Here is a 27,583-nt window from a genome sequence, read left to right on the forward strand (position 1 = left end):
GTAGGGAAATGTGGCAGCAAATATACGTACATCAAGATCCTACAATCAGCAGAGGTAATGATCAGATCATATCTTTTAGTGATTACGCCATTCATGTTTTCTAATCCAGTCTAGTCCCACTCGCCTCACTCCTCAATTCCACTCTCCAGATCGTTTACACTTGCAGTAAATAAAAATGGATCCTTGTGGAGTGCCCTGAAAAGCATTTGTTGTGGAAAATTTTATAAAGAAAGGAAAGCTTTGCCTTTATATAGCACATCTCCGAGAAGGTCTTGTAGCACTTCACGAACAATGAATTACTTGAAAGTGCAGTGGCTTATATAGGCAAATCTGGTAGCCATTTAGCACACATCAAGATTCCACAAGCAATGAAATGAATGCCCAGTTAATCTGGTTTTGGTTAAGTAATAAATATTGGCCCAGACACTGGGAATGGTCACTATTCTGGAGTTGTGGTCATGGGACTGAACTGAACAAATCAGACCACAGTTTAAAGTTACAGCAGGAAAACAAAACAAGAGGTTGTCTCACTTGGAATTCTTTTAAATGCTTTCAAAGCTACAGTACAAAAATCTGACATTCTCAGACAAAGTTATCACAACTATACAATATTTCTTTGTAATACTTACAAGAGCAAAGACGGGTCATCAAATTTAATTTAAAGAAACACTCAAAAAGCAGAATTGCTCATTATTGTAACAAATAGGAGTATGAAGAGGTTGTGGAGAGGAGTTACCACTACAGCACGGGATCCATAGCACAACGATGGTGAGGCGTGTTGGCACGATCCATATCACCACAGTGAGGAGGGCTGGCACGACATGTGTACCACACAATGGTGAGCAGCTTCAGCATTGGATCAATATCACCATGACAACGAGGCTACGGCACTGGATCAATATCATCACAATGATGAGGAGCTCCACATTGGCTCCAAAATTGCACAAGATTGAGGAGCTACAACACAACTTCAGTATTTCCACAATGGTGACAGTGAGAAGCCACAGCACCAGATCAATAATCATCCCAATGCTGAGGAGCTCCTGCATAGCTGCACTATCATCACAACAAAGCACCACTCCAACACTTGACATTCTGCAGTTCTGAATGTTTGATTTATATTCATATATTATTCACTTATATTTCAAAGCTGCTTGTATTTACTCTGGAGACATCTCGAGCTCCTTCATCTTCTTAACAAAGTCTTGTGCTTCTCTGTCAGCTGTCCGGCCCTCCAGCATCTTCATGACTGGTTTCATCACTGCAAAAATAAACACCTGTAACCAACAGCACCGTGTTTCCTCAAAGTTTGCGTATTGCAATGGCTGATGCTGCACCATAAGAACAGGACAGTCATAAATGTGATCACTGGTCTACGCTGAGTTAGCAATAGGGGACACTACCTCTGGTCCTGGCCCATTTGGTGAACAAAAATCAACCAGGATTCCTGCTCCTGACTACTGTCCGGTAACTCCTGCTGGAGGGGGCAGACATTGGTGAGGACAGGATCAGATTCATTTCTGACAGCAACCCCCCCCACCCTACCCACCATCCAACTGTCAAATCATCTGTCAACACTTACTGTTCAGAGTGATGTATTAAAAACAACCACTGGAGTGGGGATGTCGACGAGCTGCTACCCATAGGAGAAATCTAGATTTTGAATAAAGACCTGACATTGAAACTATGCCCAGATACTAATCAATTCTACATTTTACTGACACAATCATTCATTACACATTAGTGGCTCTTCTCTGGAACGGCCCTCGGCCAGTTAAGCCTGAGTGTCGTCTTCAGGCGAAGTTAGTTAGCAGGCAAGGATAATTGGACCAATTCATACAGACATTCAATCCTCATTTTAAAATCATAGGCTGGGAATTTCCTTAGAGCTTCTCCTGTTTCACCAGTAAGTTCACTGTAAGTAGAGTTTCTGGCAAAGTTATAATGTTGCAGTGGGAGAAGCTGCAAGGAAATAAACCCTCATATTATCGATCCTTATTACCAATCCCTGCATCAACAATTATGCCAAAACTCTGTAAACTTCTTGTGCTGTAATGAAACTACATTGCCACCACCGGTGGGTGGGTGAAATTACAGAGCGACATGTTTACATAGGCAGTCTCCATTATAAATATGGGCATGTTTTTTATGAAAAAAATGACAGGAATTTCATGCAGATGTAATTTTTAAATATATTGTAGATAGATATTGAACTTTGTGTTTTTTTACCACTGGGTTCAGGGTGCGTCAGTTTCAGGAATACTGGGGAAACGCTTTTTACTTCTCTGTTGGCAGGTTTATGGAACCCATGAACCTCCTGCAGCTGCAACACAGCCTCCCCTGCAAAGTCATTGGTCGAGAGCCAGTCGTGGTCCATGACTGTGAAGTGAATGCAGGCAGTGCTGTTACTGCACTGCTCCCGCGTTACCGTGCTGAAAGAGATAAAGCAGATTGCAACACAGTGTATACTTGCCAAAGAAGGAGAATGTGATCCAAAGATACTGGAATGGGCGTGAGAGATCAGTAAACTAACAGAGGCTGGGATGCGTGTAAGAGATCAGTAAGATAGAGACTGCGACAAGGATGAGGTCAACTCTACTTTTTAAAAATTCTTTCACAGGAATATGAGTGTCACTGACAAGGCGAGCATCTGTTGCCCATCCTTAACTGCCCTTGAGAAAGTGATGGTGAGCCACTTTTTTGAACCACTGCAGTCCATGTGTTGTAGCTACATACAGACAAACACTGGAAGGAAATTCCAAGTTTTTGACCTAGTGGCTGTGAAGGAACGGCGATATAGTTCCAAGTCAGAATGGTATGTGGCTTGGAGGGGAATTTGCAGGTGGTGCAGGTTTGAAAGGTGCTGTCAAAAGGAGGCTTGGTGAGTTGCTGCAAGACATCTTGTAGGTTGTACACACTGCTGCCACTGTGCGTCAGTTGTGGAGGAGTGAATGTTTAAGGTTATGGATGGGGTGCCAATTAAGCGAAGTGAGTTAAAGGCTCAAATCTAATTTGGCTCTGTGCAGCAGAAAGCACCTGCCCTGGGTGTATTTGATGGGACAATAAATTCAACACGTTAGGTAATGAAACAAAAGTACTGACAAGTTAAACTGTTCATCGAAGATCGGGTGCAGTGTTTTATTCTTGACTTGTGTTCGCTGGCTCTTTGCCCCTGGGAAGAAGTGGAGAGGAGCGAGTTCGATAATGACAAAAGGATCACTGAGACCTGTCAACACAGAGACAAGAAGAGAGTAATTGGTGGGCTCCTGACTTCATCCACCCGATCCCGGCCAAGAACAGAGTACAGACGTTCAGAGTAATTGCAGCATTTAAAACTGTATTTCCCCTTATGTATAGATAGATGTCGAGCATGTATTTGAGATGTACAGTGTATGATCATATTATATGGCCCAAAATTGGTCATGCAATACAATAAGGGGCACTCCTCAAACAAGCGGGAACCTTGTTTAAATATATAAATCAGGGTCCAGTGCCATGTGGGTGAATCAGTGGTTCTTAGAGGGAACCAAACAGGTCACTCAAACAGCCAAAGGCCTGCGACATTGATATTTCTACAGAGGGCAGGAATACAAATATTCCTGCTGGAACTACCAATATTGATGCTGCCTGTCAGCCTTTGTTGAGCTTGTCAATCAAATTAAAATCAGGTATGACCATGAAAATAGTTCAGACCTCCCATCAGTGCCATTGGATTCCTGTCCCTCCTGCTGTTGTCATTGCATGCCCACCTCCTTCTGGTGCCTTTGGGTACACCCCTTTCTCGGGTGCCCAAACCTCCTGATGGTATGATCGGGTGCCCATGCCTTCACAGGTACCATTGGGTGCCAGTCCCTCCACTGGCCTGATTTGTACCATTGGTGATAATCATCTAGGAACTCATATTACTGGTCATCTCAGATCAAAAGAACTCGCATTTTTACAGCACCTTTCATAACCTCAGGATGTCCCAAAATGCTTTACAGCCAGTCAAAGTGCTTTGCAGCCAGTGTAGTCACTTGTAATGCATGAATCTCAGCAACCAATTTGTGCACAGCAAGGTCCCACAAATAGCACTGAGATAAGTGACCAAATAATTTGCCCTACTCTCTCCACAAAGCCCTGTATCAATTCAAACTAATCCCACATCTCCACTCTCTCCCCATAGCGTTGTATCAATCCAAACTAATCTCATAGTCCCACTCTCTCCCCTTAGCCTTTATCAATCCAAACTAATCCCACATCTCCACACTCTCCCCATAGCCTTTATCAATCCAAACTAATCCCACATCTCCACTCTCTCCCCCTAGCCTTTATCAATCCAAACTAATCCCACATCTCCACTTTCTTCCCATAGCCTTGTATCAATCCAAACTAATCTCGTAGTCCCACTCTCTTCCCATGGACTTTATCAATCCAAACTAATCTCATAGTCCCACTCTCTCCCCATAGCCTTTATCAATCCAAACTAATCCCACATCTCCACTCTCTCCTCATAGCCTTTATCAATCCAAACTAATCTCATAGTCCCACTCTATCCCCATAGTTCTGTATCAATCCAAACTAATCCCACGACTCCACTCTTTCTGCATAGCTCTGTTTCAATCCAAACTAGTCCCACATCTTCACTTTTTATCCCTATAGCCCTCCATCATCTTCCTCCACTTAAAATATTTATCCAACCTGTACCATCAGTTCCAACCAGCCTGGACTATCACCTTGAATTGGCCTGTACAATCAGTTCTAACCAGCTTGAGAGTCCAATCAAGGACCTGTTTGGGTCTGTCATATGTCATTAGCCACCATTTTCAATTTGTCATGTAAAGATATGTTAAATGCCCCCTACTGTTTTGGAATAATGAGTTCTGTCAGCGTTTTGAATATACAACAGAATTCTAAACATCCTAATCCCACCAAAGGACACGATTCAAACATTCAAATAAACCCCAGAGGAATCACAAATGGAGTGACCAATGATACAATTCTGCGTGATTCCTCCCCAAGTTTTCTAATTCTTTTATACTCTCTTTCCCCTTTTGATTGTACCAATATACCCATCTGCCTCTTAGTTTTCATATCTTTTAAGAAGGATTATGCATAACACATATTAACTTGTCTATTTCTCCACTGATGCTGCCTGCGTCTGTTTTTGTTGTTTTACTGATTTGGGTACGGCAAGCGATACATGAAGTGCCAGTGCTGGCAAATGTCGCACTCTCACCATTTGCATCCAAGGCAATTAGGTTCGTAGCGTGTAAAACGTCAATGCACAGTTTGGACTCAGCAGCTTCATAGTGACACTTGATGCAAAGCATCCCATACAGGTTGGGTTCATTGGACTTCTGAGAAGGAACAGCACAGTTAATGTGAATAAAGCAGATTAATTATTTCCCTCCTCTCCTAGTCAAGCTCTGTATGCTGCAGTGTATCTGTCACCTTGGCTCATAAGAGCCTGAATCTCCAAATTCTACAGTCCGTCTGACTCTGGCACACAATGGGCAGTAAACACAAAGCATCTTCAACTCACAACTAAACATACTCAGAGGGGCCCAGGATGATTGTTGTAAGAAATAGGAAAATTATAGACATGTGCAGAACAGGGAACACAGCAGATGGTGGGACCAAGGTACCATGTTAGAACAATTAGAGGGAACTTTACTCAATATCTAACCTGTGGTATACCTGCCCTAACCGTGTTTAATGGGACAGTGGAGAGGGAGCTTTACTCTGTATCTAATCCGTGGTGTACTTGCCCTAACAGTATTCAATGGGACAGTGTAGAGGGAGCTTTAATCTGTACTAACCCGTGGTGTACCTGCCCTAACAGTGTTCAATGGGACAGTGTAGAGGGAGCTTTACTCTGTATCTAACCTGTGGTGTACCTGCCCTAACAGTGTTCAATGGGACAGTGTAGAGGGAGCTTTACTCTGTATCTAACCTATGGTATACCTGCCCTAACAGTATTCAATGGGACAGTGTAGAGGGAAACTTACTCTGTATCTAACCTGTGGTGTACCTGCCCTAACAGTGTTCAATGGGACAGTGTAGAGGGAGCTTTACTCTGTACCTAACCTATGGTATACCTGCCCTAACAGTATTCAATGGGACAGTGTAGAGGGAACTTTACTCTGTATCTAACCTGTGGTGTACCTGCCCTAACAGTGTTCAATGGGACAGTGTAGAGGGAGCTTTACTCTGTATCTAACCTATGGTATACCTGCCCTAACAGTATTCAATGGGACAGTGTAGAGGGAACTTTACTCTGTATCTAACCTGTGGTGTACCTGCCCTAACAGTGTTCAATGGGACAGTCTAGAGGGAACTTTACTCTGTATCTAACCTATGGTATACCTGCCCTAACCGTGTTCAATGGGACAGTGTAGAGGGAACTTTACTCTGTATCTAACCTATGGTATACCTGCCCTAACAGTGTTCAATGGGACAGTGTAGAGGGAGCTTTACTCTGTATCTAACCTGTGGTGTACCTGCCCTGGCAGTGTTTGATGCCAATGCTATTTCCATGAAATGGGGTTGTCCTGTTTCCCAGAACTAATAACGATCAAGATCAACAAAAATTTCACCAGAAACAAATAAATAAATTAATATTGTAATTTGGAATTGGTTGGGTGGGCACAGTACCTGTTGGCGGATTTTGTCCTGGTAAGAGTGCTCAATCAGCTCCTGTGTTGAGCACTTATTTAGACGCAGCTCTTCCTTTAGAGCCTGTGAAATCAATATGCCAATGATTAAAAAAAACACCGTCTGTCTGCGACACAGATTCCTGATGTAGGAGAGTGCTTTGATAAGAAAATTGATAAATATCCAAAACTATACAGTAATATGTAGAGGACTTTGACTTTGTATACATTTTGCAGTGCTTCATAGGGCTGATGCAGACAGCAAGCAGGAGCAGAGGGCTAACAAGAAGTCCAAAGCATTGACCAAGAATTCATAAAGTGTATTTGGGACAGTTTCCTAGAACAATATGTTGTGGATCCAACCAGGGATCAGACTATTTTAGATCTGGTAATGTACAATGAGGCAGGTTTAATAAATGATCTCAGAGTGAAAGATCCCCCAGGAAACAGTGACCATAACATGGTAGAATTTAGCATTCAGTTTGAGAGTGAGAAACTTGGGTCAGAAGCAACTGTGCTAAACTTAAATAAGGGTTATTACAAAGGAATGAGGGCAGAGTTGGCTGGAGTGGACTGGGAAAGGAGTTTAGCAGAAAAGACGGCTGATGAACAATGGGAGACGTTTAAGAAAATAGTTCACGACTCACAACAAAGATATATCCCAGTGAGGAAGGAGGATTCTAGGAAGGGGATAAATCAACCATGGTTAACCAAGGAAATTAAGGATAGTATCAAATTGAAAGAAAAAACATACAATGTGGCAATGAGTAGTGGTAAGCCAGAGGATTGGAAAAGTTTTAAAAACCAACAAAAGATGACCAAAAAATACTAAAGAGGGAGAAAATAAACTTTGAGGGTAAAATAGCAAGTAATATAAAAACGGACAATAAAAGCTTCTTTAAATATATAAAAAGGAAGAGAGAGGCCAAAGTTAACATAGGCCCCTTAGAGAATGAGGCCGGGGAAATAATAATAGGGAACCTGGAAATGGCAGAGGAGTTGAATAAATACTTTGCATCCGTCTTCACACTAGAAGACACTAATAGCATTCCAAAAATACTAAATAATCAAGGGGCAAAAGAGGGGGAGAAATAAATACAATAACTATCACTAGAGAAAAAGTACTTGGGGAACTAATGGGACTAAAGGCTGATAAGTCCCCTGGACCTGATGGGTTGCATCCTAGGTATTAAAGGAAGTGACTACAGAGATAGTGGATGCACTGGTAGCAATCTTCTTAGATTCTGGAAAAGTCCCATAAGATTGGAAGATTGCCAATGTAACCCCCTTAATCAAAAAGGGAGGGAGACAAAAAACAAGTAACTATAGGCCAGTTAGCTTAACATCAGCCATTGGGAAAATGTTAGAGTCTATTATAAAGGAAGTAATAGCAGAGCATTTAGAAATATAATCAAGCAGAGTCAGCATGGCTTCATGAAGGGGAAATCATGCCTGACAAATTCATTAGAATTCTTTGAGGAGGTAACAGGCAGGATAAAGGGGAACCAGTAGATGTTATATATTTGGATTTCCAAAAGACGTTTGATATGGTACCGCACAAAAGGCTACTTAATAAGATAAGAGCACATGGTGTTGGGCACAGTATATTAGCATTGATAGAGGATTAGCTAACTAATAGAAGACAGAGAGTTGGGATAAGGAGGGCATTTTCAGGATGACAACCTGTAACTAGTGGAGTGCCACAGGGATCAGTGCTGGGGCCACAATTATTTACAATATATATTAATGGGACTTGGATGAGGGAAGTGCATGTACTATCGCCAAGTTTGCAGATGACACAAAAATAGGTGGGAAGGCAAGTGGTGAGGATGCCACAAAGAGTCTACAGAGGGATATAGACAGGTTAAGTGAGTGGGCAAAAACTTGGCAGATGGAATATAATGTGGGGAAAAGTGAGGTTATGCACTTTGGCTGGAAGAATAGAAGAGCTGAATATTATTTAAATGGAGAAAGAGTGCAGGAAGTTGCAGCACAGAGGGATTTGGGGGTTTTCGTGCATGAATTACAAAAAATTAACATACAAGTTCAGCAGGTAATAGGTAAAATGGAATGTTGGCCTTTATTTCAAAGGGAATGGAATATAAAAATAGGAAAGTCTTGCTAAAACTATACAAGGCACTAGTTAGACCATGCCTCGAATACTGTGAATAGTTTTGGTCTCCTTATCTAAGGAAAGATATACTAGCATTGGAGGCAGTCCAGAGAAGGTTCACTAGGTTGATCCCAGGTATGGAGGGATTTTCTTATGAGGAGAGGTTGAGTAGGTTGGGCCTGTACTCATTGGAATTTAGAAGAATGAGAGGCAATCTTATCAAACATAAAAGATTCTTAGGGGGCTTGACAGGGTAGATGCTGAGAGTTTGTTTCCCCTTGTGGGAGAGCCTAGGACCAGAGGGTATAATCTCAGAGTAAGGGGGCGTCCATTTAAGACAGAGATGAGGAGGAATTTCTTCTCTCAGAGAGTAGTTAATCTGTGGAATTCTTTACCGCAGAGGGCTGTAGAAGCTGGGTCGTTAAGTATATTCAAGGCTGGGATAGACAGAAGTTAATCAGTAAGGAAATCAAGGATTATGGGGGAAAGACAGGAAAGTGGCGTTGAGGATTATCAGATCAGCCATAAGCTCATTGAATGGCGGAGCAGACTTGATGGGCCGAATGGCCTACTTCTGCTCCTACGTCTTATGGTCACTGAAGTTAAGCTGAGAGGTACGAAGCAGTGGGATTTAGAGACAGAGCTCAAATGGGCGAGAGGCCAAAAACATAAGAGATCCTGCTGCCTGTAGTGAAGGAGGGAGAGAGAGGGAGCAATAGAGAGAGGGAGAAATGGAGAGAGGGAGGAATGGAGAAAGGGAAAGAGGGAGGAATGGAGAGAGAGAAAGTGGGAGGAATGGAGAGTGGGAGGATTGTACAGGAGGCCAGAGGGAGGAACACACTGATGCTTTCTTAACCCTTATGCAGTTCCACCTAGTAGCATAATAGAAATTTCAGTACAGAAGAGGCCATCTGGCCCATCGTGCCAATACTAGAACTTCCTCCACATTAGAGCTGGTCCTGTTTCCCTGTCTTTTCCCCTGACCCTTTCATATTTTTCCTGTGAGTGATTCTCTAACTCCCTCTGTGAATGACTCAGCTCCCATCGCCCCACTGTGAGAATGGATACCATATCCAGTCACCATTTCTGTCAAACACTTACCGAATCTCCCCTTTTCTGCTTCCTGTACAAATCTTGAGTTTCCTCCTGTTAATTACTCACTGACCATTCAAAAGAATCTTTCACTATTTACCTTGTCATTTTTGAACTCTTTATTTGATCTCCCCGTAATTTTCCACATTTTGGTTAAGTAGTTTCTAGGAGGTCCCAGGGACTGAGTTAGTGGTGAGTGTGCAACCAGTACCGTTTACCTTATATTTATCATTCTGCAAGTTGTCAAGTGGCAATCCCTGTCCTTCAGCGTGGAAAAATATCACAAGAGCCTACAGAGAGACAGAGTCAACATTCCAGAAACACAAAGCATCCAAACACCACATTTAACAGTTTACAGAGCAGTTCGTTAGAGAACTGCTACAGAGGATGGCGAACTATCTGGAGGAACTTAACACCTTTGATACCTTGGTAATTTTAATCACTTCATTCAGTAAGCATAAGGAAATAAGAACAGGGTTTGCTAATGCAAAATTGTACCTGCTTTACTGGAGGGATTGGGTTCACTGGGACATTGGCCATTCCTTGTGGCACTTTCTTAGCTCATTTGATAACACTCTGGTGCCACTTGAGCCCATAGTCTAGGCTGACACTTCCAGTACTGAGGGAATGCTACACTGTCAGAGGTGTCCTAGAAGTTACAGCAAGTTCAGGTGAGCGTTAAGGGCCCTAAGGCACACTTGTAAGAAAAGATACAGTTCTCCGGGGAGACTGGGAGACACAACATAGGACACCGGGAGATTCTGCACGGGGACACCGGGAGATTCTGCATGGGGAGACTGGGAGATTCCTCATGAGAAGATTGCCAATTGTTTTTAAATCGTTGCATCTGCATTGTTGAGCATTAAGCCTCCATTCATGGAGTCAGGGATAGGGGGTGATGGGATGAATAAAGTCAGGTGATCATAGAATTTTAAGCATGAAACGGGTAATGGGCTATTAAGATGTGGCACACTGGTGATTGGTAACTGTACCCTTGCTCCTTTGTTCTAACCTCCAGAGTGAAGTGAAATCGCTCGTAGAATTCAGCAGACATCCCAATATTTGTAGCCAATGCCACAACGATCAAATCCAACAACAGTTTCCACAGAGAACCCAATATCCTGGAGAAGGACAGAAAAATCATTTAAAGAAAAGCTGGGAGAGAACATGTACACTGAGCTGCACAAGGCAAAGTGACACATGACACAACTTTAACTCTGACATTATTGAGAGGTATTCTTTCCTTTGAAGATGCCTATAATACTAACACTTTCTACAACGGGCAGTAACCAGGCTCAGCATGAGTTAAGTACAGAATAAAGCTTCTCCGCAGAGTTTGATCAAAAGCTCCAAGGAGAGATGCAGCATGAGTTAGATACAGAGCAAATCTCCTTCTGAGCTGTCCCATAAGGCAGGTAGCCAATCACCACCCATGATCGGCTGTGCACCGCAATTTTACGTGGGCAGGCCAACTAAGGCCTGTGTGCTCCCTGTACGAGCAGGGGGAATAGGCTGAGTTGGGGCCTGCATTGCGCGAAAGAGCGCAGTTTAATAAAGAAAAAAACATTTTTAAGACGTCCCCTCATGTGACAGTGTCACATGAGCTGGGACGTGTCAATGAATTTTATTAAAAATTTTTATTAAACTTTAAAAGCCTTCATGAAATCTCATCCCGCCCGTGGATGAGGTTTCATGATAAATGCCAAGGCCGTCTGGGCTCTTCACCTGCCCGCCAACCTTAAGGTTGGACGGGCAGCTCAGTTTATTAGTTTAATTGATATTTAAATGTCCTTAATAGGCCTTTGACAGTTCGGCGGGTGCGCAGCCGACTCCAGTGCACGCCCACCGAACTCAAGGCATGAATGACACGCGGTGAAGTCGGGACGCATGCTCGACGTCACCGTGCATCATTTTATGTGTCGGCGAGTGGGCCCGGCCCCCGTTCGCCAACCCAAAGATTCTGGCCAGAGACTCCCAGGGCAGGTACAGCACAGATTAAATACAGCGTAAAACTCCCTCTACATTATTCAATCAAATATTCCCAGCGAAGGTACAAAAACAACAAACATTTAACGTAATAAAAACCCTAAGGTGCTTCACAGAAGTGTTGAAAAGCAAGATTTGACACTGAGCCACACATGGTGACATTAGGGTAGATGGCCAAATGCTTGGCCATAGAAAAGAATGTTTAAGGAGAAGGAGAGGTCGAGAGTTTTAAAATTTAGGACTGAGGCAGCTGAAGGCGCAGAAGCCAATATGGAGCGTTTAAAATCAGGGATGCTCAAAGAGGCCAGAATTAGGTGAGCCCAGATATCTCAGAGTGTTGTAGAGCTGGAGGAGATTACAGAGATAGGGAGGGGGCAAAGCCCTGGGGGGATTTGGAAACAAGGATGAGAATTTAAAATTGAGGCATTGCTTGACCAGGAACCAACATGGGTCAGAGAGCACAGGGGTGATAGGTGAACAGGCCATGGTGCAAGTAAGGATGCAGTGAAGCAGTTCTAATGAAAGGTCACGACATGAAATGTTAACTCTTGTTTCTCTCTCCACAGATGCTGCCAGACCTGCTGAGTATTTCCTGCATTTCCTGCTTCTATTAGGACTAAGCAAAGTTTTGAATAGCCTTAAGAATGATAGAATGTGGGAGGTACATTAGAATATTCGAATGTAAAGTTAACAAAGGATGAGGGTTTCAGCAGCATATGACCTTAGACGGGGTGGAGTTAGGTGATGTTATGGAGGTGGAAATAGGCAGTCCTAGTGATAGCCTGTAAATATGGCCGGAAGCTCATCTTGGGGTCAAATATGACAACAAGTTTGTAAACAGTCTGGCTCAACTTTAGACACTGGTCAGAGTGAGGGATGGAGTCAGTAGCCAGGGAACGGAGTTTGGAACAGGGACCAAAGGCAATGGTTTCGGTCTTCCCAATATTTAATTGGAAGAAATTTCTGCTCATCTAGTACTGGATGTTGGACAAGAGGTCTGATAATCTAGCAATAGTGGAAAAGTCGAGAGAGAGGTGGTGGTGAGGTAGAGCTGGGCGTTGTCTATGTTCATGCGAAACCTAACGCTTTGCTTTTTGGATGATATCACCAAGAGGCAGCACATAGAAGAGAAGCCATTCTGGCTACATTAGATAGATAAGAATGGAACCGTGTGAGAACAGACCCACCCAGCTGGACGACCATGAGAGGAGTTGGACATAGGTGGTGTGGAAGGCTTCAGAAAAGTTGATAATGATAAAGAGAATAGTTTGCCCTTGTCAGTTACATAGAATATTATTTGTGACTTTGATAAGAGTCATTTCGGTAATGTGACAGCAGTGGAAAGCTGACCGGAGGGATTGAAGCATGGAATTCCAAGAAAGATGGGCATGGAAGTTGGAGCTGGGATGATAGTTTGTAAAGATGGTGGGTTCAAAGGTTGATTTTTAATTTCAGGGAGGATTAATGATGCTCGTGCAGCAAGGGCTAGATATTAGGTAAATTGTCCTCTACACTCCCAGGGTAGGTACACCACTGATTAGATACAGAGTAAAGCTCTCTCTAATCTGTTGCATTAAATTCTCCCAGAGCCAGTACAGCACTGCTTGGATAAGGCTAGACACTCCCACAGATGTGAGGAGCCTTTCAGTCCTTCAGTCTGGATTGCATTTGAGCACAGGTCCTATGAGAGACAGAGTTTAAGGCTGAGTGTAATGTTGATCTCAGTTGTGCAATGAAACTTTTCAGGCCTATCTGCAACCTTGAGCTATTATTGAAGCCAATGACCTCTATTGAACTTGTTCCATCTTTCTGTTACTGAATTTATTTTAATGAACTTTGACTTGTCTCTACTTACCGACTGAGATTCTTCCTCACCAGCCATTCGCTCAGGATCATTAGATTGTCATCCAGGAATTTCATAAGAGGGGAAACAGCCTGCAAACAACACAGAAACAGTTGTGAATTGATTGGATGCAATTCACACAGTCAAGAAACAGTGTTTCCATGAAAAAGAAATCTCAGAATGTTCCCGCTGTGTGTGTCATTCCTCCCTGGACATGTTGACTGATCCTGGAAATCATTGTGTGATAGCAGCAATGGTATCATACATCTCAAATCAACTAGCCACACTTTATGTGTGGCTGTAACAATGTGCAACACCGAGCTATTCAAGACTGAGGGCATCACAGTTGAGCCCAATTCTGTTCTCACCCAATAGTCACAGGCACATTATAGCAAAATCTATTAGAAACCTGGCCCATTGTCTCCTCTGGGCCCAGCGAAATGGAGATCCCTCCCCCTCTTGATAGACCAGCAAAGCCATAGATCAAACCCTGGGCTGTCTGGTTAATCTGGTCCAGCCCTGCACTGTTTAAGTTCACTGAGGCCTTGCTATGGATTTGGTCCATCTCAGCATCATTGATTATTGCTTAAAAGGCACCAGTGTAGTGATAGTTGTGTGGGTGTGTGAGGAGGGGATCTGTAGGATGGCCTCAGAACTGGAGTCTGTATCTGCTGTGATGAGCCCCCAAATGTTCCAGTATGAAACTGTCTCCAAGGCACCTACATCATCAGGCTGGATGGAGTCTGGTGACAAGCTGATGTGCTGAATGTATTTTCGCAAGTCATTGACCATCTGTAAAACATAAACACGGGAAACAGTTTAGTATCGGACTGGGGCTGCACACATTTCTCGGCAAAGTGCCCTTTTCCCCCCTGAAAGTCATTCAGAGCTTGGGCTGTAACCACTCCTGGAGCAAACTGATGCCCACCAAACCAAACTGATCCCCAATGAAGCAAACCGACCTCCACCAGGGCGAAAACCCTTCACTGGAGAAAACTGATACCTCCTCCCCGCCACACCCACCCCCACCCCCCGGAGTTTTCCCATCACAATACACTGATCCAGATGGAGTTCACATTCAGTTGCCAAGCGCTAACCCATCAGTACATGCTGTGCTGGTTACCTTCTCCACAAGCTGGCTGATCATATAGTTAGACTGCCGCTGCATGCCTGCATCGATGCTTTGTAGCTGGGTGCCCAGTGCTCTTTGCACTTGCTGCTTCCCTTCCAGCCCATACAGTTGCTCCATGGAAATCTCCACTCCCTGCCAGTCTAATTCCTTTGGCAAATTCCAGGTGTATGTGCGCACATGCTCGATGTTATTCAGGACAATGCACAGCTGAGGAGGGAGAAGGGAAGCAGTCAAGACAGGAAGGGAGAAAGAGTAGGAATGATGGCAGGAAATCTAGTAGATCAGAAGTGACAGAACAAGCAAAGGATACGACCCTAGAATATCTGCCATTCTCGTCCATCTTCCGAGGGAGGTGAGCATCCTCAGAGAGAACTGGCCGGAATTAAGTCTCCAATGGGTTTTTTTTGGCCCTTTGCTCTGAGGGTGGTGGAGTAAAATTGCTGAATTTTAGTCTAACATCACAGCTGACAGCAGTGGACTATGATTAATCAGTCACATTCCCAAGGTCCCAGTGGGACAGAACTGCAATGTTCCATATAGTATTTCACTAACTCGGTCCCTTTGTCCTGTATCCAAACAGATGTTTATCCAACTACTTAAAGGACTTTTTCCAACAAAGCATGAAAGAGGGAGCTCACTGTGGAAAGAGACATTTTCTGTTCAATGTACTACTGACACCAAAAGTTGAATTTTAACACCCAAGCAAATCTGAGATTTCAATCTGCCCACTTCTGGGTTTAAGAGAGGTGGGACAAGGGAAGAAAACCCAATTTAGGTTGCCAATCTAAATAATTTAATAACAATTTAACCTATTTTACAGCGTTAATCCTGGCCAGTCATGTTTCCCAGGCCTAGGCCTGCAGGCCTCAGGCAGGCTCTGATTTAACTTGTTTTGGGTTAATCCTGGCCGGTCATGTTTCCCAGGCCTCAGGCAGCCTCTTAACCTGTTTTACAGTGTTAATCTTAGCCGGTCATGTTTCCCAGGCCTCAGGAACCCCAGCAGCTGGTGAGGACAGCTTTGGGATATAGCAGTATTGCCTTTTAATAGTACTGATCGTGAATCAAGAGTGCTTGCCCCTGGCTCTCCCAAGCTGCCTCACCCATACAAACACCCCTGGGTTTGGGATTCGAACCCCCATGTCCTGGGATTGGGCTTCTACTGGATCGGCCCCAATCAGGCCTGAGATTGCACCTCCATCAGGAGCTGCCAACCCCACCATAGGGGTTATGGATCAGACCTTTGGACCTCCCTGCTCTGGAATCCTCTCTGTGTGACTGGAAGGCATCTGTCAATCATGCTGACTTCTGGGAAGGGATTTTGTCAATAAGAAAAGATGCACACTGTGGAGTTAATACTCTACTACATGCAGGGTAAGCTGGTCTGAAACTCTGCTTCCCAATGTAGCTCCCTTCTGTGAAAATCCCATAATATAAAATAGGAGAATTTTCTTTGACTTCTTTTGTTAGTACAGCAATGTTATGACCCACAGAGGCGCCCTGAATTGGGTTTCCTCCCATTGGGCTGCTGCACTGATGTCATGTGCACCCTGGGTTGGATCCATAGGAAATAGGAGAACAACAAGCAGCCTAACTGAGCAGATTCAGAACTACCCAGAGTCCAGGAAACACACTATAGGCTGTTACTCTGCATCATCAGTGCAAAAGCACACAGGAAGAGTAAAGGGAAGGCATTTGGCTCACTTGGGTTTATACAATGGGAGTGAATGAGAAGGGATTTGGCTCATTGGGATTCTATATGGACTTATTATAGATATGATATCCGATATGAATCATGTGTCTCCTGCTCACAAGAATTATCCAGAGCTCACCTGTTGTGTAATTTTCTTCTGATCATCTGCTTTACGTCTCACCATTTCTGAGTACATCACAGCTGCATTACAAATGTCCTGGAAGAAACCATGGAGACATCTATAACCACAGAGATGGAGACATCTATAACCACAGAGATGGAGACATCTATAACCACAGAGATGGAGACATCTATAACCACGGAGATGGAGACACCTATAACCACGGAGATGGAGACACCTATAACCACGGAGATGGAGACACCTATAACCACGGAGATGGAGACACCTATAACCACGGAGATGGAGACATCTATAACCACGGAGATGGAGACATCTATAACCACGGAGATGGAGACATCTATAACCACGGAGATGGAGACATCTATAACCACGGAGATGGAGACACCTATAACCACGGAGATGGAGACACCTATAACCACGGAGATGGAGACACCTATAACCACGGAGATGGAGACACCTATAACCACGGAGATGGAGACACCTATAACCACGGAGATGGAGACACCTATAACCACGGAGATGGAGACACCTATAACCACGGAGATGGAGACATCTATAACCACGGAGATGGAGACACCTATAACTACGGAGATGGAGACATCTATAACCACGGAGATGGAGACATCTATAACCACGGAGATGGAGACATCTATAACCACGGAGTTGGAGACATCTATAACCACGGAGATGGAGACATCTATAACCACGGAGATGGAGACATCTATAACCACGGAGATGGAGACACCTATAACCACGGAGATGGAGACACCTATAACCACGGAGATGGAGACACCTATAACCACGGAGATGGAGACACCTATAACCACGGAGATGGAGACACCTATAACCACGGAGATGGAGACACCTATAACCACGGAGATGGAGACATCTATAACCACGGAGATGGAGACACCTATAACCACGGAGATGGAGACATCTATAACCACGGAGATGGAGACATCTATAACCACGGAGATGGAGACATCTATAACCACGGAGTTGGAGACATCTATAACCACGGAGATGGAGACATCTATAACCACGGAGATGGAGACATCTATAACCACGGAGATGGAGACATCTATAACCACGGAGATGGAGACATCTATAACCACGGAGATGGAGACATCTATAACCACGGAGATGGAGACATCTATAACCACGGAGATGGAGACATCTATAACCACGGAGATGGAGACATCTATAACCACGGAGATGGAGACATCTATAACCACGGAGATGGAGACATCTATAACCACGGAGATGGAGACATCTATGACCACGGAGATGGAGACATCTATAACCACGGAGATGGAGACATCTATAACCATGGAGATGGAGACATCTATAACCACAGAGATGGAGACATCATCTATAACCACGGAGATGGAGACATCTATAACCACGGAGATGGAGACATCTATAACCACGGAGATGGAGACATCTATAACCACAGAGATGGAGACATCTATAACCACGGAGATGGAGACATCTATATCCACGGAGATGGAGACATCTATAACCACGGAGATGGAGATACCTATAACCACAGAGATATCTATAACCACAGAGATATCTATAACTATGGAAATATCTATAACCACGGAGATATGGAAACATATAGAAACTAGGAGCAGGAGTAGGCCATTCAGCCCTTTGAGCCTGGTCCGCCATTCATCATGATCATGGCTGATCATCCAACTCAATAGCCTGCTCCCACTTTCTCCCCATATCCTTTGATCCCTTTCGCCCCAAGAGCTATATCTAACTCCTTCTTGAAAACATACAATGTTTTGTCCTCAACTACTTTCTGTGGTAGCGAATTCCACAGGCTCACCACTCTCTGGGTGAAGAAATTTCTCCTCACCTCAGTCCTAAATGGTCTACCCCGTATCCTCAGACTGTGACCCCTGGTTCTGGACTCCCCCACCATCGGGAGCATCCTTCCTGCCTCTACCCTGTCTAGTCCTGTTAGAATTTTATAGGTTTCTATGAGATCCCCCCTCATTCTTCTGAACTCCAGCGAATATAATCCTAACCAACTCAATCTCTCCTCATATGCCAGTCCCGCCATCCCAGGAATCAGTCTGGTAAACCTTCGCTGCACTCCCTCTATAGCAAGAACATCCTTCCTCAGATAAGGAGACCAAAACTGCACACAATATTCCAGGTGTGGTCTCACCAATGCCCTGTATAATTGCAGCAAGACATCCCTGCTCCTGTACTTGAATCCTCTCACTATGAAGGCCAACATACTATTTGCCCTCTTTACCACCTGCTGCACCTGCATGCTTACCTTCAGCGACTGGTGTACGAGGACACCCAGGTCTCGTTGTACATCCCCTCTCTCAGTTTATAGCCATTCAGATAATAACCTGCCTTTCTGTTTTTGCTACCAAAGTGGGTAACCTCACATTTATCCACATTATACTGCATCTGCCATGCATTTGCCCACTCGCTCAGCTTGTCCAAATCACACTGAAGCATCTCTGCATCTTCCTCACAGCTCACCCTTCTACCCAATTTTGTGACATCTGCAAATTTGGAGATATTACATTTAGTTCCCTCATCTAAATCATTAATATATATTGTGAATAGCTGGGCTCCCAGCACCGATCCCTGTGGTACCCCACTAGTCACTGCCTGCCATTCGGAAAAAGGCCGGTTTATTCCTACTTTTTGTTTCCTGTCTGTCAACCAGTTTCTATCCATCTCAATACACTAACCCCAATCCCATGCACTTTAATTTTACATGCTAATCTCTTATGTGGGGCTTTGTCGAAAGCCTTCTGAAAGTCCAAATAAACCACATCCACTGGGTCCGCCTCATTAACTCTACTAGTTACATCCTCGAAAAATTCCAGTCGATTTGTCAAGCATGATTTCCCTTTCATAAATCCATGCTGACTCTGTCCGATTCTGCCACTGTTTTCCAAGTGCTCAGCTATTAAATCTTTTATAACGGACTCTAGAATTTTCCCCACTACTGACGTCAGGCTGACTGGCCTGACTGGTCTATAATTCCCTGTTTTCTCTCTACCTTCCCTTTTAAGTAGTGGGGTTACATTAGCTACTCTCCAATCTGTAGGAACCATTCCAGAGCCTATAGAGTCTCGGAAGATGACCACCAATGCATCTACTAATTCTAGGGCCACTTAAGTACTCTGGGATGTAGATTATCAGGCCCTGGGGATTTATCGGCCTTCAATCCCATCAATTTCTCTAACACCATTTCCCTGCTAACACTGGTTTCTTTCAGTTCCTCCCTCTCACTAAGCCCTGTGTTCCCCAACATTTCTGGTATGTTATTTGTGTCCTCCTTTGTGAAGACAGAACCAAAGTATGTATTTAGTTGGTCAGCTATTTCTTTGTTCCCCATTATAAATTCCCCTGTTTCTGACTGTAAGGGACCTACGTTTGTCTTCACCAATCTTTCTCTCTTCACATACCTATAGAAACTTGTACAGTCAGTCTGTCAGTATCTATAACCACGGAGATGGAGACATCTATAACCACGGAGATGGAGACATCTATAACCACGGCGATGGAGACATCTATAACCACGGAGATGGAGACATCTATAACCACGGAGATGGGGACATCTATAACCACGGAGATGGGAACATCTATAACCACGGAGATGGCGACATCTATAACCACGGAGATGGAGATATCTATAACCACGGAGATGGAGATATCTATAACCACGGAGATGGAGATATCTATAACCACGGAGATGGAGATATCTATAACCACGGAGATGGAGATATCTATAACCACGGAGATGGAGATATCTATAACCACGGAGATGGAGATATCTATAACCATGGAGATGGAGATATCTATAACCACGGAGTTGGAGATATCTATAACCATGGAGATGGAGATATGTATAATCACGGAGATGGAGATATCTATAACCATGGGAGGATATCTATTGGTGCTGAGAATACAGGTGGCAGGACACAAACTGGATACTGCAACTATTCCCCCAGTGCCAATACACACACACAGCATACAGGAATACAATTTGAATCATTGATAAGTTGATCATCAACAACTTGGATCTATATAATGCATCTAACACAGAAAATATCTCAGTCACTTTATGCTGGAGGAGAAAAATGCTGAAATGAAAGGAGATAGGTTCCCTGCAGCAGCAATTATCCTCTGGCCAGGTGTAATCAGGTGTGGGAGACACTAGAAGGTCACGAAGTGGACATGGAACAAGCACTCACTCTAGACTTACTGAAATGAAAAATTACATCGTGCCTTGGATCTGAGAGTGATGCACTGCTGAGCCATGTTGATCTTGCCTTGTAGCCTGAAGCTCAGGAGCAGTGAAACAAAGTCATAGTGGCCTGCCCAATGTATAACTAGTATGAGAGGGAGTCTAGAACAGAACCATTTTACTGTGATGCTGAGGCTCCCTCACGAAACAGTACCTTCAGAGAAACCTGCAATAATTATGGAGATTGTGCTCACACTCACGTCAGTGATTTTTGTTACAAAGACAAAGGCTCCCATGGGGTCAGGCCAGGCCAGCTGCAGCCAGAAGCTCTTGATCTGGGTGAAACAGGTCACTACATCGACAGCCGAGTTGCTGTGCTTGGACAATGTGTCAACAGGATCAAGCTGGGGGAAAACCACAAACATTCACCGCCATTGTCATCAGAGAAAGTTACACGCAACATGAAATTCACTCAGAGATACCCCATAGTGAGAAAGGCCATTTAGCTTTCCAAGCTCCATGTAAAATCTCCCCATCATGGACTCTACACACCCATTCAGTACAAAAGTTTATCTTGAGTTAACTGACCCAAGTCTTGCCCCATCAGTGTACCATATGCTGGTACAGTGCAATACAATTACTGACCACGCCTGAATAGAAAAGGAAGTCATGGGCAATGAGCCTGTAACTTGTCAACATGTCCGACTGGGGTCATTTACCTGATCCACCGTTACTGCCCTTGTAATACGTTCAATTGACTTCTCATAAACGATTTGGAGCCACTTGTTGATGGACATCTGAAACCAATCGTGGAAATTTGTGAGTGCCAGAGGTTTGGAGTCCCTATAGGGGGTGGGAAAACAAAGCAGACTTAGAATCTTAGTGGGGTCCAGCGTGATAGTCCACTCCCTGCTCACAGGATCCAGTGTGATAGTCCACTCCCTGCTCACAGGATCCAGTGTGATAGTCCACTCCCTGCTCACAGGATCCAGTGTGATAGTCCACTCCCTGCTCACAGGATCCAGTGTGATAGACTACTCCCTGCTCACAGGATCCAGTGTGGTAGACCACTTCCTGCCCACAGGATCCAGCATGAGGATAGTCCACTCACTGCCCACAGGGTCCAATGTGATATTCCACTCCCTGCCCATAGGATCTAGTGTGATAGACCACACACTGCCCACAGGATCCAGTGTGATAGACCACTCCCTACCCACAGGATCCAGTGTGATAGACCACTCCCTACCCACAGGATCCAGTGTGATAGTCAACTCACTGCCCACAGGATCTGATGTGACAGTCCACTTCCTGCCCACAGGATCCAGTGTGATAGACTGCTCCCTGCCCATAGGATCTAGTATGATAATCCACTCCCTTCCCACACGATCAGTGTGATAGTCCACTCCCTATCCAGAGGATCCAGTGTAATAGATCACTCCCTATTCTTCTTCACCTGAGAGGATATAGAGCCTCTGTTTAACATCTCCTCTAAAAGTGCAGCACTCCCTCAGCACTCGAATTTCAGACCGAATTTTGTATTCAAGCCCCTAGAGTGGGGTTGAACCCAGAACCTTGTGATCCAGTGGTGAATGTGCCCTCACTGAACTATGCTAAATCTTGACTATTGTGTTTAATTCTGGGCATTGCACTTTGGGAGGGATGTCAAGGCCTTGCAGTGGGTGCAGAAGAGAAATACCAAAACAATACCAGAAACGAGGGACTTCAGTTACATGCAGAGACTGGAGAAGCTGGGGTTGTTCCCAAAAGAACAGAGAAGGTCAAGTGGAGATTTGATAGAGGTGTTCAAAATTATGAATAGATTTGATAGAGTAAATCAAGAGGAACTCTTTCCAGTGGCAGAAAGGGCAGTAAGCAAAGGGCATGGAATTAAGCAATTGGCAAAAGAAGCAGAAGTGATTTGAGGAAATACTGTTTAACACAGTGAGTTATTGTGATCCAGAATACTGGCTGAATGGGTGGTGGGAGCAGATTCAATAGTAACATTCAAAAAGGAATTGGATAAATACTTGAAGGGAAACATAGTTATTGGGAAAAAGGGCAGAGGAGTAGGATAACTGGATAGCTGTCCCAAAGAACTGGCACAGGCACGAAGGACTGAATGTGTTGAATGGTTCTATCCCTTGTTCGGGGGAATCCAGTGTGGTGGTTTCTGAATCCGGGTCATTGTACAAAGATTGCCCATGTCATCACCCAGCTCTGAGACTGGAGTAACCTCTGCACCAGGGCAACCTTCACTTTCGATGGTCTCCACCCCTCTTTCCCTCACTACATAACTCAGCAATTCAGCCTCAACTGCCCCTCACTCACTGTAATTCCTGCTCAGTGTTTGAGTCCCTAACCCCATCCCAGGGGCTATATTAAAGCCAGTTGTTGCGGCTTCTGTTGACTCACTTTAGTGGAAGGAATTCTTTGAATTGTTTCAGCTCCTTGAGCGACAGGTACAGCTCAAATAGAGTCTCCCCTGTCTGCTGCGTCATTTTCGACCTCTCCTCTTCCATGGCCGCTCCCAGCTCTTCCATCAGTGCCAGAACATCATCGGCGACCTGCACCAAGCAGATAGTTTGAAGGCTACAGTTTGTGGTAAAAACCTACTCATGAGGGTGGGGGTAAAGGCAAGAACCCATCTGCCTCATGATAATCAGGTGATCTTGGGCAGAGTCTAGGTTGGCTCTTCCCCACCCTGTCCAGGACTTTGAGTGGTCTGCAACGAGGGAGGGGTCATTCAGCAACTAAACTATTCTGATGAAGAGTTTATGGTGAGGTGCCGCAATGAAACTGGTCACTCAGAGGCTGATGGGTTTGGGCTGGGAGCCGGGGTGGGGGGGGAGTGGGGGGTGGGTTCAGTACGGAGCTGCTGAACACAGTTAATGCCCTGATTCAGCACACAGCGAGTTCCCAGTTGTGGCCGGGCAGTTAGCATTAAGTTGAAATGGCAGTAAACAAAGGCTCCTCCCCCAGGCAGGGGAGGATATAAAACATCCCCCTCACACATCCTGACATCCAGTTCCAGAGTGGTTCTAGCAGTCCAAGATGATCCAGCCAGCCAGGAAACCCCAAATAAGCTGGTGGGGAAAAGGCCAAGTGACAAATGAGAGGTGGAAGGGTGGCAGACGGGGATGGGGATGGAGTGATATGGAAGGGGAGGGAGGTGGAGGAGGGGAAGAATTGAGAGATGGGAGTGGAGGAGAGAAGGGAGAGAGATTGGGAAAGGAGGGACAGAGTTGTGGAGGGGTTGGAGGGGGAGAGATAGGGCAAGGGAGAGAGGGAGATATTGGGAGAGGAGATGGGGAGGGAAATGGAGGGAGGGGAAAAAAAATCAACATTGGGAAAACTAAAAATGAGGCAACTAAAAGCCAGGGTTCCGAATATTGCATTGAATAAACTGAGAGATTTTATTTTACAGTTTGGGGAGCCCTTGATTAAATACTGATCTTTCTCTTGCGGGAGGTTCAGAGTCTCACACACAGTGGGGGGAGTTTGGAGTCCCTGGGGATTAAAGTCTCTGTGTGGGTTAGGGGCTCAGAATCTCACGTACAGAGGGGTATCAGGGTCTCACATACGATGGGGTGGCTCAGAGTTTCACACACATTGGGGAGTCTCTGGGGCTCGAAGTCTCTCAAGCACAGAGGGCTTGGAGTTTCTCACACATGGGGGTCTTGGAGTCTCTGGCCCTCATAGTTTCTAACATACGGGTTTGGGGATGGGTGGATACTCTGAGTGCTCATTCTCAGAGACTCACACAATCTTCTTACCAGTTTCTCCAGTTGTTGGTAGGTGATGCTGAAGTAATCAATCTTCACAGCACTGGAAAAAGACAGAAATCATTCCAAGTATGAAAAGCAGCCAAGTGCAGTTATAACACCTGACAAGAACACAACATGCATAATTTATTGACATGGCCTTTTGTGCCCTACACCACTTCATTGAAAGGACATGTATCGCTGGTGGAGATGCAGGACATAGGGACGGAGTGGCAGGACATTTAAAGCTGAGTTGAGTTACCCATTGCATCAAAACGCAAGAATTTGTGCAGCCAGAGACCCTTACCATGTTCCACAAAAGTAACCGGCCCTCTCACTGCATCACATATTCCATTTATGTCCCCTGCTAGGAGTTGCAAATTGAAGCACAGGCAAAAGCTGCATGATGGCTCCTATAGGGATTGTCAAATAAGTGAGTAAGCAACCCAGCACTGCTACACCCCCAGTTTGATACCCAATCTGTAATAATCAACATGACCTCAGACAAGAAAGCAGTTATGGATCTCATTAAGCACAGTGTGGAGGGAGCTTTACTCTGTATCTATCCTGTCCTGTACCTGCCCTGGCACTGTCAATTGGACACAGGTTATCCAAAGCAGTAAAGGGTTTTATTCCCTGCACTAACATTTTTAATTTATTTGAACAAAATAATTGCAATACTAAAATGCAGGAACATAGGAGTCAATTACCTGACAAATATTTGGTTGTATTGGTTTTGATTTTTACGTAGCTCTGTGCAAACTGTGTCGACCTGTCGTACCAAACTCATCAGTGTAGACAGTTCAGACTGCAAAATAAAGTCAGACTGAGATCACAACCTTGATAATGTAAGGAACCTCTCGTCTCCAAATGCAACTCACCATCAACCACCCCCAAACTCAACTCAGCGTCACCCCCCTCAAATCCAGGTCTCTGTCAACAAATACCCACAAACCCAACTCACCATCAACAAATCCACAAACTCAATACAAAGTCACCTCCCTCAAACCCAAGTCACTGTCAACAAACCCCACCCAAACCCAAGTCACTGTCAGCAAACACCCCCAAACCCAACTCACCATCAACAACCATCCCAAACCCAACTCACTGACAACAAACCCCTCAAACCCAACTCACCATCAAAAAACACCCCCAAACCCAACTCACCATCAAAAAACACCCCCAAACCCAACTCACCACCAACAAACCCCCCAAACTCAACTCACTGTCAACAAACCCCCCCCAAACCCAACTCACTGTCAACAAACCCCCCCCAAACCCAACTCACTGTCAGCAAACTTCCCCAAATAAAACTCACCATCAACAAACCCCCCAAACCCAACTCACTGTCAACAAACCCCCCCAAACCCAACTCACTGTCAACAACCCCCCCCCAAACCCAACTCACTGTCAACAAACCCCCCCAAACCCAACTCACTGTCAAAAAACACCCCCAAACCCAACTCACCACAAACAAACCCCCCCCCAAACCCAACTCACTGTTAGCAAACTTCCCCAAATAAAACTCACCATCAACAAACCCCCCAAACCCAACTCACTGTCAACAAACCCCCCCCAAACCCAACTCACTGTCAACAAACCCCCCCAAACCCAACTCACCGTCAACAAACCTCCCCAAACCCAACTCACTGTCAACAAACCCCCCCCAAACCCAACTCACTGTCAACAAACACCCCCAAACCCAACTCACTGTCAACAAACCCCCCCCAAACCCAACTCACTGTCAACAAACCCCCCCAAACCTAACTCACTGTCAACAAACCCCCCCAAACCCAACTCACCACCAACAAAGCCCCCCCAAACCCAACTCATTGTCAGCAAACTTCCCCAAACCAAACTCACCATCAACAAACCCCCCAAACCTAACTCATCATCAGCAAAGCCCCCCAAACCCAACTCACTGTCAACAAACCCCTCAAAACCCAACTCACTGTCAACAAACCCCCCCAAACCCAACACACCATCAACAACCACCCCAAACCCTACTCAACATTAACAAAACCCTCAAACCCAACTCACCATCAACACCCCACCCAATTCACTGTCAACAACAACCCAAACCCAACTTATCATCAACAATGCCCAAAGTCTAACTCATCATTAACTTGGCCCAAATCATTGTCGCCAGGAGTAGGAAGATGAGCTCAATTTCCCTTTGTTAACTCAGACACACAGAATCGGCTACAACTGTTCAGCTCAGTTCAGCTGACTCACTGCAGTCATTGGCTCAACTTCTGAGCATAGCTTGCTTTCACACAGTTTGTGCTGCACAACAGCTTATTAATTCATTAATGAACAAGGCACACAGTAAAAACATCCCTTGTTCCCACAACAGTGACAGACAATACCTAATATGGCAAAGTCAAATTCTTCTGCCAATCTGCACAGATTATTTTATTCATCAGTCACACATACCTTGATTTTTGGTTTGAAGTTGTCACACATTTTCCCATACCATTCAGATGCAGATTTCTGTAAAATTAACAGAGCAAATCAATGCAAAGTCACTTAGTATAGTGTCAAACCACAGTGCCACTCGACACATTTTTGAATCTGCGTGACAGTCTATTGGTTTCACCAAACCCAACATATAACATACTTCCTCTTTTGACATAGATTTGAAACACTATAGTAATTTGTCTCAGGTCCAGCACTCATTGGTACTTGAGCTGGATTGTCCAATTCAGTGATCAGAGAGGCTGTGGGACGCTCTGTACCTCTGCACATACAGGTCAGCCCATTTTTAAAAAATTCTTTTCATGGGATGTTGGCGTTGCTGGCAAGCCAGCATTTGTTTCTATCCCAAATTGCCCTTGAGAAGGTGGTGGTGAGCCGCCTTCTTGAACCGCTGCAGTCCATGTGTCGCAGGTACACCCACAGTGCTGTTAGGAAGGGAGTTCCAGGATTTTGACCCAGCGACAGTGAAGGAACGGCAAT

At 44.7% G+C, this 27,583-nt stretch overlaps 1 protein-coding gene across 1 annotated transcript in view; it reads right to left on the reverse strand.

Moving 5' to 3' along the window:
• Positions 1 to 524: 524 nt before the first annotated feature.
• Positions 525 to 27,583, reverse strand: part of baiap3 (BAI1 associated protein 3) — a 72,078-nt gene continuing 45,019 nt past the window's right edge. The window contains exons 17-33 of the mRNA XM_078558426.1: positions 27,062 to 27,118; positions 25,336 to 25,433; positions 24,638 to 24,689; positions 23,277 to 23,428; positions 21,584 to 21,707; positions 21,125 to 21,268; positions 16,631 to 16,708; positions 14,793 to 15,008; positions 14,393 to 14,461; positions 13,682 to 13,761; positions 10,853 to 10,961; positions 10,059 to 10,130; positions 6,637 to 6,720; positions 5,219 to 5,339; positions 3,103 to 3,226; positions 2,230 to 2,432; positions 525 to 1,261 (exon numbers count right to left, since the gene is read on the reverse strand). Of these exons, the coding sequence (XP_078414552.1) occupies positions 1,161 to 1,261; positions 2,230 to 2,432; positions 3,103 to 3,226; positions 5,219 to 5,339; positions 6,637 to 6,720; positions 10,059 to 10,130; positions 10,853 to 10,961; positions 13,682 to 13,761; positions 14,393 to 14,461; positions 14,793 to 15,008; positions 16,631 to 16,708; positions 21,125 to 21,268; positions 21,584 to 21,707; positions 23,277 to 23,428; positions 24,638 to 24,689; positions 25,336 to 25,433; positions 27,062 to 27,118 (1,884 nt within the window). The 3' untranslated portion in view covers positions 525 to 1,160. The remainder of the gene's footprint in view (positions 1,262 to 2,229; positions 2,433 to 3,102; positions 3,227 to 5,218; positions 5,340 to 6,636; positions 6,721 to 10,058; positions 10,131 to 10,852; positions 10,962 to 13,681; positions 13,762 to 14,392; positions 14,462 to 14,792; positions 15,009 to 16,630; positions 16,709 to 21,124; positions 21,269 to 21,583; positions 21,708 to 23,276; positions 23,429 to 24,637; positions 24,690 to 25,335; positions 25,434 to 27,061; positions 27,119 to 27,583) is intronic.

Source organism: Cetorhinus maximus, chromosome 15 (assembly GCF_964194155.1).
Source record: "Cetorhinus maximus chromosome 15, sCetMax3.hap1.1, whole genome shotgun sequence".
NCBI classification, from domain to species: Eukaryota; Metazoa; Chordata; class Chondrichthyes; order Lamniformes; family Cetorhinidae; genus Cetorhinus; species Cetorhinus maximus.